This window comes from Myxine glutinosa, chromosome 14 (genome assembly GCF_964187855.1).
Source record: "Myxine glutinosa chromosome 14, kmMyxGlut1.1, whole genome shotgun sequence".
NCBI lineage: Eukaryota > Metazoa > Chordata > Myxini > Myxiniformes > Myxinidae > Myxine > Myxine glutinosa.
Window position 1 is genome coordinate 78,589,450 of NC_136274.1, and position 17,360 is coordinate 78,606,809.

A 17,360-nucleotide genomic window follows, 5' to 3' on the forward strand; every position below is an offset into this window, starting at 1 on the left:
GGCGCCCGAACAGTGTTCGGAGGTGGAGGAGGTGCTCGGCCCGGGACGTGCTGGCGACGAGGATGTCGTCCAGGTAAACGAAGAGGAATGGCAGGTCGCGCAGCACGCCGTCCATCAAGCGCTGGAACGCCTGAGCCGCGTTCTTGAGGCCAAACGGCATTCGCAGGAATTCGAATAAGCCGAACGGTGAGATGACGGCCGTTTTTGGGACGTCGGCCACCCTGACAGGTACCTGGTGATATCCCCGTATTAAATCGATCTTTGAAAAAATGACCCGTCCTGCCAAACGGGCGGAGAAGTCTTGGATGTGCGGGATCGGATACCTGTCGGGGGTGGTAGCATCGTTAAGGCGGCGGTAGTCGCCACATGGGCGCCAGCCGCCCCCTGGTTTTGGGACGATGTGTAGTGGCGAAGCCCACGCGCTATCGGAGCACCGCACGATGCCGAGGTGTTCCAAAGTGTCGAACTCGGCTTTGGCCACGGCGAGCTTGGCTGGGTCGAGGCGGCGGGCTCTGGCGTAGACCGGCGGGCCCGTGGTTGGTATGTGGTGCTCGATCCCATGTCGTACTGCGACGGCCGAAAACGTCGGCCACGTGAGGGCCGGGAACTCCATGAGCAGGCGAGCAAACTCGTTTGCCGCCGGGAGGGCGCATGCCAGCTCGGTCGGAGCGGAGCTGCTCAATGTGCATGCCAGGGAGCTGAAGGTCTCGGCGTTGATGGGGCGACGCCGTTGGACGTCCACCAGCAGTCCGTGTGCGCAGAGAACGTCGGCGCCTAGCACAGCCATGGGCACGCTTGCGGTTACAAAAGTCCAATTAAAGCGTTGGCCGCCGAAGCAGAGGGTGACGTTGCGCGGGCCGAAGGTGCGGATGGCCGATCCGTTGGCCGCAACCAAGGAAGGGCCGCAAACCGCGGACTGCCTGTCCTGATCGGAGGTGGGTATGACGCTCAGTTGGGCGCCGGTGTCACACAGGAAGCGCCGTCCGGACGCTTTGTCCGTGATGAAAAGTAAGTTGCCCGTGTGGCCGGCGCTCATGGCTGGTAATGAACGCCGGCCCGGCCGTTTCCCGGCTTGCCGAAGGTGCACGGGGGTCGGCATGTCCGGGCCTTCTGTCCGAACCTGGCATGATAATAACACCATGCCTGGTCAGGTGGAGGCTCCGGTCGTCGTGCTGGAGGTGGTCGGCGCGGCGTAGCGGCCGCCAATTGCGTCGGCAGTTCTGTCGTCGACCGTGCCGGGTGCTCGGGCGCCATGGGCGTTGCTTCGGACGGCGGTGGGCTCCAGGTCGCTGCTCCAATGCGTTGGCCTGCCGCGGAGATCTTGTCGGCTTCCCTGGCGAGGGCGCGGGGATCCGTGATCGTCGTGCTTGCCAGGGCGAGGCGTACCGGGCTAGGCAGCTGACGGAGGAACAGCTCCCGGAACAGGAATGCCGGAGAGTGCTCGCCGAGCAGCGAAAGCATGTAGTCCATTCGCTCGGACGGGCGCGTGTCGCCGAGCTCGGGCAGGTCGAGCAGGCGCCGTGCGCGTTCCGCTGATGAGAGGGCGAAAGCGTCGAGGAGGAGCTTTTTAATCGCGTCGTATTTGTCAGCGGCTGGCGGGTGCTCGAGGAGGCTCAGGGCGCGGGCCGCTGGCTGAGCCGAGTGCTGCTACCACATGGTGGAAGCGGGTGTCGTCGGCCGTGATGCCTCGCAGGGCGAACAGGGAGTCCGCCTGGGCGAACCAAACCGCCGCGTGAGCCTCCCAGAAGGTAGGCAGTTTGAGGGCAACTGCCGTGTCCATGTCGGGTCACCAATGTAGGAGCTATGCTCCAATGTAAATCGAAAGAATGGACGCGACAAAAAGCTGGAATTCGTCCGAGTTTCATTATTGTGTCAAATCAACTCGGGTACTCTGAAAAGCCCGTTTATCGGGCAGCAATATATATACACATTATCCCGGAGCGTTTGCCCGGGAAAGGCGAGAGGGGGCGTGCCCGGGCATCCCGGACGAGGCCTGGCAAGTCGAGAGCGGGCATGCCCGGGTGTCCCGGACGAGGCCTGGCAAGTCGAGAGCGGGCATGCCTGGGCGTCCTGGGCGAGCCCGGCATGGTGATCGCTCCGCGTCCTCGGTAGGTGCAAGGCGATTGTGTATACCCAGCGGTAGCTGCTACAAAGTAATCATATATAAACAATAAATCATATATGATTAAGAGCAGTATCATTTTGTGGAAATTAAAAATAGGGACACTACTCCTGGGTGCTCACCTGGTAGAATAAAGCAGTATGCTCGACCGACTAAAGGTATTTTAAACAGTACCACGTTCTTTTAAACCATCCTTGGGGGGCATTCCATAACTACATACATGGTGTTGACCTAATGGTTAGGGTGGTGGTCTTGGGATTCTAAAGTCCTGAGTTTGAATCCTGTTCAGCTGTTGAATTAATACCAGGTGTTATGGTGTATGGTGTATGGTATGTGGTATGACAGTCGGCGAAATGAGTACCAGGGTACTGGGTCCTCCCCCCAAGGAGGTTGGTGGCAGGATTTGCACTATGGCTGCCGTAAAAACACCTCTTTCCGTTGCACAGTGGTGTGTGTCAGGATGGTGCTGATGGGTCGTCAAAGGACGGAGCGACGTGCTGATCCAGCATACACTGTTGTTACCTTTTTATCTCTAAGTTGTTTCAGTAGTTTACCGAAACGTCATTGTTGTGCATGATGATTTATTGCCAGTACATAATTGTTTCCTTTCAATTTGCATATTAATTTTTATTATTTTTTTAAAATTATTGTTATATGATAATTTAATTTGATATTTTCCTGTAAAGTCCCTTGGGATATATCTCGGTGAAAGGCGTTAGATATAAATATTGCAACATTATTACCTTCGCTACCAAAGATGGATGGAGGTTGTGTTTTCACCCCTGTCTGTTTGTTTGTCTGTTTGTTTGTGAACAAAACATCTCAAAAAGTTGTGGATGGATTCGGACGAAATTTGGTAGAGATGTAGCGTTTGTCACAAGGACGAAATGATTCGATTTAGGTGAAGATCCGGATTCGGATCCGGCTAGTAGAATTTTTAAAGTGATTCTTCACCACTGGGAGATTGGGCCAAAAACGATACATAGCAGGATATCTCAAAAAGTTATGGATGGATTTGGACAAAACTTGATGGACCGGTTGTGTGTCTGACAAGTAAAAATAGATTCGATTTTGGTGAAGATCTGGATATGGATTCGGATATGAGGATTATTTAATTTTTGAAGTGATTCTTCACCATTGGGAGAGAGGGCCAAAAACGATACGTAGCAGGATATCTCAAAAGGTTATGGATGGATTTGGACGAAACTTGGTGGACTGGTTGTGTGTCTGACAAGGAAGAATATATTCGATTTTGGTGAAGATCTGAATATGGATTCAGATATGAGGATTATTAAATTTTTTAAGTGAGTCTTCACCATTGGGAGACAGAGCCAAAAACGATCCATAGCAGGATATCTCAAAAAGTTATGAATGGATTTGGACGAAACTTGGTGGACCAGTTGGGTGTCTCACAAGGAAGAATCTATTCGATGTTGGTGAAGATCTGGATATGGATTCGGATATGTGGATTATTTAATTTTTTAAGTGAGTCTTCACCATTGGGAGATGGGGCCAAAAACGATACATAGCAGGATATCTCAAAAAGTTATGGATGGATTTGGACGAAACTTGGTGGACAGGTTGTGTGTCTCACAAGGAAGAATCTATTCGATGTTGGTGAAGATCTGGATATGGATTCGGATATGTGGATTATTTAATTTTTTAAGTGAGTCTTCACCATTGGGAGATGGGGCCAAAAACGATACATAGCAGGATATCTCAAAAAGTTATGAATGGATTTGGACGAAACTTGGTGGACAGGTTGTGTGTCTCACAAGGAAGAATCTATTCGATGTTGGTGAAGATCTGGATATGGATTCGGATATGTGGATTATTTAATTTTTTAAGTGAGTCTTCACCATTGGGAGAGAGGGCCAAAAACGATACATAGCAGGATATCTCAAAAAGTTATGAATGGATTTGGACGAAACTTGGTGGACAGGTTGTGTGTCTCACAAGGAAGAATCTATTCGATGTTGGTGAAGATCTGGATATGAATTCGGATATGTGGATTATTTAATTTTTTAAGTGAGTCTTCACCATTGGGAGAGAGGGCCAAAAACGATACATAGCAGGATATCTCAAAAAGTTATGGATGGATTTGGACGAAACTTGGTGGACAGGTTGTGTGTCTCACAAGGAAGAATCTATTCGATGTTGGTGAAGATCTGGATATGGATTCGGATATGAGGATTATTTAATTTTTTAAGTGAGTCTTCACCATTGGGAGATGGGGCCAAAAACGATACATAGCAGGATATCTCAAAAAGTTATGGATGGATTTGGACGAAACTTGGTGGACAGGTTGTGTGTCTCACAAGGAAGAATCTATTCGATGTTGGTGAAGATCTGGATATGGATTCGGATATGAGGATTATTTAATTTTTTCAAGTGATGCTTCACCAATTAGATTAAGTGATATGACCAGGCGGAGGTATGCTCTCTACTGAGTGCCGTTCTCGTTATTATTATTATTATTATTATCATCATTTCTCATGAGGCAGACACGTGACTCACTTTTGTGACGTGCCGGGACATCCTTCCATTGGCATTGTACATCCTCAACGAAATCACCATTTACTAGATCACTTTATATATTTTTTCCGCGCCATTCCTACATAGGGAGTACTAGGGTACTCTCTGATAAATCCCACAGAGATGTAACTTACACATTGTGAAACGTATTTTTTCACTTTTATTGTAAATGATGTTTTGGTAAATTTTTGGACGGGGCCTGTTTCGTTCACGGGGGGAGTGTCCGGGACGAGTTCGGGGGTTTAGTCCCTCTGCCTTTAATACAGTGCGGGTGTGTTCACTTCCCAAGTAAATTGCGGAGTGCTCGCTGAACTCCATTGGAAACCGCTGGTACGGAACGGCTAGCTTGGCGAGCGCTGGCTAGCTGCTTGAAAACTGAACACCTTGGGTACCTCACTGGAAAATGTGGAATTTATATCAGTTTTAAACTTAAAGGAATTCCTGACGTATTATCGAGCACACACGACACGTCCCATGAAGGTGGGACACTGCCAGTTTCGTTTGACGAGGGTAATGTAAATGTTTTCGAGATATTAAAATGAAAGTTGGAAATTCGACAGAAAGAAAAAACATTTTTTACTTTGCGCCTTTAATATGTCTATGTACAAAATAAGTGATTTGGACCCGGGGTCGTTGGAAGTCCACGAAGTAAATTTACGGTAGACAACGAACCGTCGGTGTACCTTCGGGCTATACACCGCCCCTTTTAATGCCGTGTCACGACGCGGGCGCAGGCTGACGTCATGACGTCATGAAGCAGACGCGTCACGCACTTTTGTGTGGACGTCAGTTCGATTGCCAACAAGCGTTCGGCTTCGTTGGGTTGTCCTGGTACATCCTTCCAGTTTCGTCCCTTCTTTATCGATCCTTGGCGCTCGTATGCCCATCCGGCCCGGGTCCGTCCGCTCGTCAGGTAAACGTCCATCTACCTGCATCGTGAAAGATGTCCTTGTTACCCGTGGCCGTGTCCCTTGGACGAGTGGCTGTAATTATTTTATTAAACTTGTTAACGATTCGTGCTCCTTCCCCGTACGAATGGAGCGATCCCTCTAATGTCGAACCTCGGTCGCTTCCATTCCCTCGGTTTACATTCCTTTGCATTCCCGATCTGTATAATGGCTCAACGTTTATTTCCTGTTACTGTTAACCCGGAGCTGAATAGTTAATATGTGTCTGGTATGATAAAACCGGCCATTGATAATTCCTGAGGTTCTCCACTCCCACCACAACCCGAACGACATAATTGCCTGCCTGCCTGCCTGCCTACCTACCTACCTACCTACCTACCTGCCTGCCTGCCTGCTAATCTATCTACCTGCCTGACAATCTACCTACCTACCTCCCACCTGTTTGCCTATCTACCTACCTGCCAATCTACCTACCTGCTTGCCAATCTACCTGTCTGCCAATCTACCTATCTGCTTGCCAATCTACCTGTCTGCCAATCTACCTACCTACCTCCCCCCTGTCTACCTGCCTGCCAATCTACCTACCTGTCTGCCAATCTACCTACCTACCTGCCAATCTACCTACCTGCCTATCTACCTACCTGCCTGCTAATCAATCTACCTACCTACCTCCCACCTGTCTACCTGCCTGCCTGCCAATCTACCTGTCTGCCAATCTACCTACCTGCCTGCCAATCTACCTGTCTGCCAATCTACCTACCTACCTCCCAATATACCTGCCTGCCTACCTGCACGCAATGTCGTGGGATCGTAGTTTGAATAGGGAGTAGATTGTTTCCATTCTATGTTGAATTAAAAGGTGATCGCTCAAAGGTCACTCTGTTGTATCCTCAGGTGTGCGCAAGGTCTGGCTGGCTGATTCCACTCGTTACCCAAGCTCCGTGATTCTCACCTCGTCACCTCTCTTCGGACGGCCGTAACCACCGAGGTGGTTGTGGTTGCGATGACAAGGTAGGCTTGTGGAGTTGTCCTGCAATGTGAACCATGCGACCCGCATCCAAGCAGAGGCTGGCGATCTGGTGCGGTCTTGCCACCCTGGTCATGGTGCTCATGATTTATTTGGGCCAACGAGCTCTGGACTGCGAGGGACAGCTGCTCCCTGACTGGGGACTGCACAACCAGAGCTTTGGGTGAGATTGAGTGTTTGGCGTCTATCTTTCGGTGGGTGAAGCTAGGTCTTGAAAAGTTGGCAAAACATTCGAAAACTAGAACAACACGCAGGAGAGAGCACACCTCCACCTGGTTGGCCATATTACTCGATGGTGAAGAATCACTTTAAAATTATACAATCTGGATCCAGATCTTCACCAAATTTGAATCGATTCTTCCTTGTCACACACCCAACCTGTCCACCAAGTTTTGTCCAAATCCGTCCACAACCTTTTGAGATATCCCGCAATGTATAGTTTTTGGCCCTATCTCCCAATGGTGAAGAATCACTTAGAAAATTAAATAATTCTCATATCCGAATCCATATTCAGATCTTCACCAAATTTGAATCGAGTTTTCCTTGCCACACACTCAACATGTCCACCAAGTTTCGTCCAAATCCGTCCACAACTTTTTGAGATATCCTGCTATGTATCGTTTTTGGCCCGATCTCCCAATGGTGAAGAATCACTTAAAAATTCTACTAGCCGGATCCGAATCCGGATCTTCACCAAAATCTAATCATTTCGTCCTTGTCGGACACCCGACCTCTCCACCAAATTTCGTCCGAATTTGTTCCTAACTTTTTTAAGATCTCCTGCTCACAGACAGACAGGGGTGAAAACAACCTTCGTCCACCTTCGGTGGTGGAGGTCATTATGATAGTTCAAGTTACACGGAGTTATTTTCCAATTTCAGTCGATGGGTACCGGTGGTCCTTTCAAAATGTTATTGACCAATTTCTTTTTCTAGAAGATCGGGTTGTGGAGGTTCAATCCCTGAATTTTGTTTACCCTCTCCCATAGTATAAACCTTACTTGGATTGTGGTTTAACCACATGTTTTTGATAAATCTATTTTGTGAAGTTATGCAAATTGCATTTACCTTATCCTCACTTGCCTTGCCTTTCACACCTGCGATAGTGGTGGTTAGTATGTAGTCTGTTGCTACTTGGCTGCATCATTTTCTGGAGGCGCAGCTGTGACACTGATCGGTGCCCCCTTACCAGTAAGGTCATAGGATGGGACCTCCCACTCCTCCTCCCAAACATCTATATTATAATAGCCGTAGATGATTCTGTCTGTCTGTCTGTCTGTCTGTTGGGCGTCTGTCCGGGGTGTGGCTTACTCGGTTTGCAGAGTAGCTCCACCCATAGCTCCACCCATTCTGGGAGTGGCTTCATATAATTATAAACAAATATCCACCATTTTATTAACTCGCATAGCTTTGGGGCCTGTTTTGTAGGCCCGTGGTGTCTTGCTCTCTCTCCCAGTGTTATTTCAAATCAAATTCGATATACCATTTCATTTTTCACAGTCGCTAACATAGTTTTAGACTCGGTTGAAAAAAAACGGGAAGAAAATCCAATGAAAGTTGCCGTTTATAGAACGAAATGAATTCTCAAACGCCTGTAACTTCAAGGCCATTGCGTCTCTCTCACGCCTTTATCTCCAATGTAACTCGCCATATGATTTCATTTTTATCGATGGTTTTAGACTCGGTGTCATCAATAATTGAGAACATTCCACACACGCGGGAAAATGCATAGATACATTTTTTAAAATCGCGTCATGGTGTATCATACACCGCCCAACATGACACCGACGGCAACGTGTCGATACATATTAAAAATTCGATATATCATTTCATTTTTCACAGTCGCTAACATAGCTTTAGACTCGGTTGAAAAAAAACGGGAATAAAATCCGATGAAAGTTGCCGTTTATAGAACGAAATGAATTCTCAAAGGCCTGTAACTTCAAGGCCATTGAGTCTCTCTCACGCCTTTATCTCCAATCTAACTCGCCATATGATTTCATTTTTATCGATGGTTTTGGACTCGGTGTCAGCAATGCGGGAAAATGCAGAGATATATTTTAAAAAATACACCATATCACCACCCAACCGCCAACAACCGCCCAATATGTATCATACACCGCCCAACATGACAGACGGCAACATGTCGACATTATCGCTTTTTCTTTAAACCGAGTGAACCGAGCCAAACCGAATAAACCGAATGAATTCACCGTTTACTTTTGATGACAGTCGTCACAAAACGACATAATATATTTCTTCGTTTTTATTTCATTCAACATTATTAGCCGGAAGTAAAATATGGTTCAGGAAATTACCGAGAGATATTTCTTCGTTTCTTTATTTATTAGTTATTTGCGCATACACTTTAAATAGGTTTATATGAAATCTTTAATTTTCACAATGTAATATATTTGTCATTTGATGATGACGAGACACTTCCTCTTGACTCGTGACAATTCATGCGTTGTGTGGAAACTTCCATTTCCAAAATGAATGACACAGTCGATGAAGAACGACTCGGTCAGCAACGCGGGGAAATGCAGAGATATCTTTTTTAAAATACACCAATCACCACCCAACACCGCCCAACAGCCAACAAGTATCATACACCGCCCAACATGACACAGACAGCAACATATCGACATTATCGCTTTTTCTTTAAACCGAGTGAACCGAGCCGAACCGAATACACCGCGTGAATTCACCGAGCGAATGTCATCCAATTCCACCGAGTTTCATGAAATTACCGAGAGGTATTTCTTCGTTTTTATTTTATTAGTTACCAGCAGAAGTACCCAGCGTTGCCGGGCGAGTGAAGGGGAAAGGGCACGTACACTTTAAACATGTATATACATGTGGGATGTGGGATGTGGGATATATACATGTGGGACATGTGTACGTGTGTGTGTGTGTGTGTGTGTGTGTGTGTGTGTGTGTGTGTGTGTGTGTGTGCGCGTGTGTGTCGATGTACGTGTGTGTGTATGTGTATATGTGTGTGGGTGTATATGTGTGTGTATATGTAAACATGGGCCGGTGTGTGTGTAAAGTGTGAGGAGGTATTGGAGAGGAAAATGTAGAGATATATTTTTTAAAATCGCGCCATGATGATAAACGAAAATACACCGCCTAAAATAACAGTCGACATATATTTAAAATTCGTCACACACATCCATGCCCGTGGGATTCCCACGGGTGGGAATCCCACGGGTGACCCCGCTAGTAATTAATAGTGTAAGTCGGGCACTCGTTTTGCCAACCTCGGGAGGATGACAGGCTGAGTCGTCCCACCTGGTGTTATTTAACGGCACGACGGGCTCAAACTCACGACCATAAAATCTCAAGCCAGCCACCTTAACCGTTAAGCCAACACCAGGCTTACACCTGTGATATTTTTCTTTGTTTAATTAATGTAGGAACATCGAGAAAAATTTGTTCACCGTCTGTCGGAAGGACGTTAAGCCGAAGGACCTGTCTACCATTACTGATCATTGGTGGGCATTAAACATCCCACGGTCTTTCATGAAGAGTAGGCGAGTTATCACAGGCACCCTGAACAAATTATATTTCCTAGTTCGTACCGAAATCACCATCAGTTGAACTTCAGACTGGGCCTGCCGGTCCATGGAAGACTTGGACGGAAACCTTTCTCTGGCCGACCGCACAAGTAGGTGGGAAGAAATGGGGCCGTTATAGCAGTAGGTGATTCGTGCTGGTTCCAATAAAATGCCTCCACATGTACAGGGGACAATGCAACGGCGGCACAGCGCCATTCCCCTGAAATGATGCAACCAGCAGCCACGTGCAGCATACATTTGAAATGACACATGAATGCTATGTGTGCGTGTGTGCGTGCGTTTTTACATCGACTCGGTTCAGCTCATCCGGACACTTTTAACCTGCCTGGCGGTGCTAGCACCAAAAATGTATTATTCAAATCCACCTTTTAAACATCATTTTCAGCATTTAGACGAAAGAGTGGCAATTTCAGGATGGTGGTCTGCTCCTGAATGCGAATCGGACTCATGCAAATACAGGAATATGAGAAATATCCGTGGATGAGAGGAGTCTGGTTCGTACCATTTCCTGCTAATACAATTAGCTAGCTGCACCGGTGGTAATACACACACACACACACACACACACACACACACACACACACACACACACACACACACACACACACACACACACACACACACACCACACACAGATGCTTCTCCTTTCACCAATAAATGCAAAAATCTACTATAATTTATCTTGTGGCCCCAGAACCAACCAAATATATATATATATATATATATATATTAATCGCATCACTCACAGCCCACAATCCCCACTCCCACCTCCCACCTCCCACTCCTCCTCCCAAACATAATTAATAGTAAATATCCTCATTTTAAATTTACTCAGTGCTTCGACAAATCCCAGATATGACCTTCCCCCATCAGTGTTAAGAAGCACAAAGGTTTGGTTAGAACGCTCCCCTGTACAAACCTTCGAGCCTTTCACAGGCCTACGTTTTCAGTTTCTTTAAAAGTTTGGTGAGTCGTTTCATGCTACAATCCTTATCTGGAACACATGATAAACATCAAGGCCATCCCCGATGGACTTCGTTACCAGGGGTTTCTGTGCATGCGTGCCAAGCATTATGGGGTGGATTACGTCATTTCAAAAGTCGCGTATTGATTGATTGATTGATTGAATGTGTAAATGTAAAAAAAACCCATGCAATGTGTACTTGATTCCAACTTGATAAGTGTTTAATGATCATTTGTGCTGGAACCTTCACAAATATTTATTTAAGACGTGTGTTTGCCATGTCGTGCTTTTTCCCCCAACGTATTAATCTAGGCTCGTGGAAGAGGCTTGTTGAAGGTCATGACGAGTTTGTTTCTCTCAACTAACCTTCTTATATAACTGTTGAGGTCGTGGAGGATCAAATCCACAAGCGTTGTAGGCGGGTTTATTCGCTGACGGTAGTGTTGTGGAATAGACGACCGTGGATTGGAAAAATGAACAGCCAAGGCATTGTTTGACTTCGAGATTTGCTTCGGGGTGGAGGTTGATAACACTCATGAAATAATAAACCATGTTATTACTACTGAAGGCTAGCTTCGGTTTAAGGAAATGATAATAATATCGGTTCTCCTGTATGGAGCTGAGGTTTTGGCCTTGGATAAGAAAGAGACGTTGCTGCAGAGGATGGTGATGCAGATGCTGAGATGGCTGCTGGGGATCTTTTTCAGGGACAGGAAGAGGAATGAAGATATCAGGAGGTGGGCAGGAGTAAAGGACATTAGGAAAAAGACACGTCTGCATTTGTTGGTGAATATGCTCAGTAGGGAGGAAGGCATTGAGGTCAGGCAGGCCTTGATGTGAAGGCAGTTGAGAGAAGGGATAGACCAAAACTGAGCTGGAAGGGGGCGGTGAAGAGGCACACAAGGAAAGTTGTGGATTCACACTTGGGATAGAAGGATGTGGAGAAGAAAAACCTATTTAACCCATGACCCCACAATAATGTGGGATTAGTTGAGGCCATGAAAGTAGAAGTAGTAGTATTTGGAGATTGATTTGATCTTGACATTATCCTAGTTTTGTGTGATTTGTATGGCAGTGTTGGCAGACCCAACAAATGTGCGGATTAATGAAACGTAAAAAAAAATCATTATATATAGATATATATATAATATACAACATACAACGAGGCTACAACATAGAACGGATCAGGACATAACAGAACAGGAGGAACAGTAGAAAGTGAGGGAGGAGTCAGGGTTGAGGGACAAAATAGAGGGAGACTTAAATAAGGGAAGTGGGGAAGAATGAGGGCAAGGGCAGAGCATGGGTGTGAAGAAGATGGATGCAGCCACAAAGTCTAAATCGCAGAAATGGAAGGAAAGACTGGAAACGCGGAAAGAGGTGTGCTTAGCGAGAGTTAAGGGGGGTAGGGAAGGTCATGTTTGTGGATGGGGGATCACCTGAGATGGTGGTGAACAACTGTCTTGTAGCCCTTGAGGGAAGAATGATTTTGAAGAGACTGACCCTTTCTGGGATTTTCTTGAAAGATGGTTGTATGAAATAAAAACAACCCCAAATCCTCGACTCATAAATGTGTTCACCGTCATCCTTGTTGCTTCCGCCTGTTGTCTCATTGCAGACAGGGAGACCTGATGGTGTACGATCCAGTCCGGAGATCGTTCCAGTACAATGATAAGCTGCCACTCATTTTTGTTGGAGGTGTTCCCCGGAGCGGTACCACCCTCATGAGAGCCATGTTGGATGCACATCCTCATGTAAGGTGCCTGTGGTTATATTGTGGCTATCTGCGTGTACCACTTGTGGTTCTAAACTATGAATGATCGTTTTTAAGGCCATTTTTCCACGCTAGAGCGGGGGTTAGCCTTGCGGTCCCCATGACGATGTTCTCCATTTTGCCCTATAATGATTTCAAAAATTTAAATTAAATTTTGTTAAACAAAATGATTCTATGATTTCTTTTTTTTATCTCCAATTGTTTATTTGTTCTATGCTTAATTTCAGAGTACATCGAGACATTAAACTGCGTAAATTTCAACAAAAACTGGAAAATTTGAGGTGTTCTAAAACTTTTGACCAGTAGTGTATATTAACGACTGCATCGATATGGTGTTGCACTTGTAATGAAAGAGGTCTACGGGCCTCATATAGGCCCATATACCTGTTTTGTGTGTTTGGAAAGTTCACAGAGAAATCGTTTGGACTCTGCAGGCCAGTTAGGCCGTTGTGCAGCACTATTGTAATAAAAGGAATGAATGTGTAATGTGAATGAATCGATGGATCGCGTGCTGTGCTCGAAGATTTGAAATAGACGGGCATCTATCTATCTATCCATGCTTGGACGTCGTCTGTCTATCTATGACTGGCTATATCTATTCAATGCACTTGATCAGTAGTGATCCAGTGTTTTTATTTTATATTGAATCGTGCTCAATAATTTTGCAACATTTTCAATGGTGGAGTGCTTAGGTAAAGTGGACGACATTGAATACTGGTTTAAGTCTATTGCCTTGAGCTCGGGGGCCTTTACCACTCTTGGAATGTGAGGTCTAATGGACCAAGACTCATTGTAAACTAGCTGCAAGGCCATAGTGGATGGTTATCATACTGGGTGATGGTTATCAGACTTCTCTGTAAAACCTGGAGGTTTTTGTGCACTACTCAGCAGGCCATCCCTGGCTGTTTTGGCAGGAGTTTCATATAATAGAATATCATACAAGCTGAAAAATGTGTGTTTTATTAAAGGATAAAGCACCGTCACGTATATAAACCAGTAACGAGGTAATGTGCAGGGTGTCCGCAAATTACTGTTCCAAATCCCAACTGTAATGAAATGGGATACACGTGAAAGGGCATTTCGCAAGGTTTTATTGAATATTTATTTTCTTTTGTTTCCAGGTGTCTCACGTGACACATGATGTAACGTTTACTGCAAATGGCGTCACTATAAGAAGCGCAGTGTGTTTCCTGGTTTATGGAGCTAACAAATAAACTACTGAGGTACAACGTAGCTTCAGGGCGACCTATGGGAGGCAGCCACCTTTGAGGAAAACGATTTGTGAGTGGCATAAAAAGTTTATGGAGAGTGGTAGCATCCTGCAGAGGAAGGGGGCAGGCCGGCCATACACAAATGGTGAAGATGTTGAACGTTCATGAGTCATTTGAGCGCAATCCCCACAAGTCCATTCAGATCCAGATGATTATCTTGACAATAAGAGTTTGAGAAATGTTCTTTCACATGCAGCAAATCGTGTTCTTGTATCCCGCTTCATTATTTCGTTTCAATATGGTTTTGGATTTGGAATGGGAATTTGGGGTCAGCCTGTATTTTTTTTATGCCTCCGCTGACGAATTCGCCCGGAGGCATTATGTTTTCAGGTTGTCCGTCTGTCCGTGCATTTGTCCATTCTGAAGCTGTGCAGTACGCTATGGTTGGGGTGTTTTGATGAATTGTTTCAGACAAGTGAGGTACCTGTGCTACGCACGGATGGGAGGCCAGAAGTAAACAGACAATGCAGAAAAAGCAAATGCTAAAGTATGAAAGAAATAAATTCCACATTCCTGTAGCACCTTCAGTTGCTCGTCAGACATGGACAGCAAGTTCGTGAAGGACTTCCATGAAAAACGTACCCGTATGCAAACAAACGGGTACGTTCACATATAGAAACGTCGATCGTGGGTCCATGGCGAATGCATATGGCGATCCGCGAAGTTCACGTTTAGAAAGTAGAAACCATCACGGCATGTCGTCATTCACTTGAACTCGATATCTCTTTTTCATTCCAAACAACATAACTCCAATCACAAATTAATCACAAAATAAACTTTTAACAACATTGTTAATGTTTCCTTCATTGTAAAAACCACCAAGTCAACAGTTAAAAGGATTTTGAGCCGATAGGTGTGACGGTCTTGGTAAGATCGATGGAGACAGCGATCTGTTAGCTTATACACCGCCCAAATAGCTATGTGGAATTCTCTCATGTAGAGATTAAACTCACGTCGTTTGAACTTTGGCCGAGGTCATTATTTACTTTTAATGATGTTTATATACGAATCAAAAATAATATAATTGGTTTTGGGTCGTCCTTTCCGCATATCTCGTGGGATTGTGAGTTGGAGAAACGACCGTGATGGTGGGGAGGGGGTTGGCATTCTCTCAAGCAGGGATTCAACCCATGTCCTTATAAAAGGTCTTTGTCCGAGGTCATTATTTTTAACTGTGTGTTTTCATTCGTCAGGTTGCGATCGGTGCAGCCATTTGTGCAGTACCCGCAAAAATAACGTTATGCGGGAGTCCAAACCTGAAAATGCTGGAGACCAAAGCTGAAATTGGAAAAACAATATAGCCTATTTTACTCCAGGGGGTCCCAGGATTACCCACCCAAAATATCGTTGCGATCCGTTCAGCCGTTTTTGCGGTACCTGCGAACGGGCGGCCAGACAGACGGACGGACTTTTGGTGAATTATAGTAAGATGTACAATTGATTATTTGTCTTTTATTTCAATTATGAGACTCAGACTTGTGCTTGTAGGCCGTGTGTGTGTTTTGAATTCCTTTTCACAGATGTGGTGCGGCATTGTATGGGGGGACGTTAAGCTGGCTATCTTGTCTGCTTTGCACATTTTAATTTTATTCATGTAGAAGGCTCCAGGCACAGACTATGTAGTCCTCATCGAGGCCAGGCCTAAGTAAAAGAGCCGAATTGATAGAAAAGTGAAGAAGGAGAGAATAGTCTAAGAGTTTTTGAGAAAGCAGAAAATCTGCTTTTTCAAAAGGGGAAGATCATAAGTGTTTGGAAAGGCATGTGAAGGTAAAGAGTTCCAGAGTTTGGCAGTGGAGGGGAAGAAACAAACATAATGGCCCACCCTTGAGTTGTCAATGGCCACACAGTAATCATGGGATATAGTGGCTTGTCGAGTATTCTGTGGTCTCGCTAATGGTGGAGGTGTACAAGCAGCAAGTTCTTGGGAGCAGAAACCGAAGTAATATCTGTAGAAAAGAGAAAGAGAGAAAACTTTGCGATGTAATTTGAGCAGGTCGAGTTTTGAGGTCAGATTGGGAGAGTTGATAAGTCGGATTACTTTGGATTCAATTCTGTCCAGTAAGTATGTGGAACTAGAACCTCCCCAGATGTGAGAGCAGTACTCTATGCAAGGACGAATCAGTCCTTTATATAGTTGAAGCAACTGTTAAGATGAGAAGAATCTTCAACATCTGAACAGGACTCCCAGTTTCTTCGAGGCAGACTTAGCTACTTGTGTGTTACATTTGTGCACTTTCTGTTACATTTGTCACTGTTATATGTGCACTTTCTAAGATTGCGTGTTACATTTATTAAAACTCCTGAGCCTGGTGTTGGCTTAGCGGTTAGGGTGCCGGCTTGGGATCTTAGGATCCTAGGTTCAAATCCCGGTCGATTGCTGAATTAACGCCAGGGGGGTTGACTCAGCCTGTCATCCTTCTGAGGTCGGCAAATTGAGTACCAGTTCACTGGTAATTCCCTGTGTGTCGCAAGAGGCGACTAACAGGGTTGGCGGCAGGAAGGGCATCCAGCCGCTAAACATTGCTTCAAAAAGGGGACCAAGGTGCCTGAAAAAGGCCAACCCCTGCTCTGCGGGGAAAAATGGCCTCTAAAGGTGGTTTTATACATTGAAAGTCTAAGGCCTTTTTGGTTGTTGGCCAAATTTCACGATCATGCCTCTCACTTGACAGCATCATCCGTTTCCTATCATTGCTGTAATCGTGCTGTGCTGATTGTGGTGAAGGCTTCTTGTGCACACCAACGTTGTCATCCACCTCTGCCTGACACATCTTGTCCTGCATTTCCATTGACTTTGATCTCTGATTGGACCTGTTCAACATGTTCTTAGATTGATCGGCATTTGTGCAATTCGTCGAATCTGTTTATTATTCAAATTTTCTGTGTGTGTTTAATCATTCATTCATTTTTGAATTTTTATCCCCCAAATGAATTTCAATAGGGGTCTGTCCTCAGATTTGGCAAAAAGATTATTTGCCTCCGATTACCCCCAGAAGAGTAGGCGCGCAATCACTGGCACCGTGGCCAAAAAAGTTACAAAATTCCTCTCCTAACCTCGTGTTCCTCCCGTCTCAAGGAAACAAAGTGCAAAAGGGTCAACCCTGCCCCTCCACCTTCCCTCTGCAAGGGGTGTCGCTGCACATCTTAGCTAGTCATGTGGATTAGTAGTAGTAGTAGTCGTAGAT

The 17,360-nt window shown here is 45.6% G+C and overlaps 1 protein-coding gene across 2 annotated transcripts in view; it reads left to right on the forward strand.

The window, feature by feature from the left end:
• Positions 1–5,394: 5,394 nt before the first annotated feature.
• Positions 5,395–17,360, forward strand: part of LOC137439942 (protein-tyrosine sulfotransferase 2) — a 56,845-nt gene continuing 44,879 nt past the window's right edge. Inside the window, exons 1-3 of one of the 2 annotated variants that reach the window (XM_068136213.2) lie at positions 5,395–5,570; positions 6,460–6,755; positions 12,752–12,887. In XM_068136213.2, coding sequence (XP_067992314.1) covers positions 6,610–6,755; positions 12,752–12,887 — 282 coding nt within the window. In that variant the 5' untranslated portion in view covers positions 5,395–5,570; positions 6,460–6,609. The remainder of the gene's footprint in view (positions 5,571–6,459; positions 6,756–12,751; positions 12,888–17,360) is intronic. The other variant, XR_013621412.1, reaches the window with a different exon arrangement.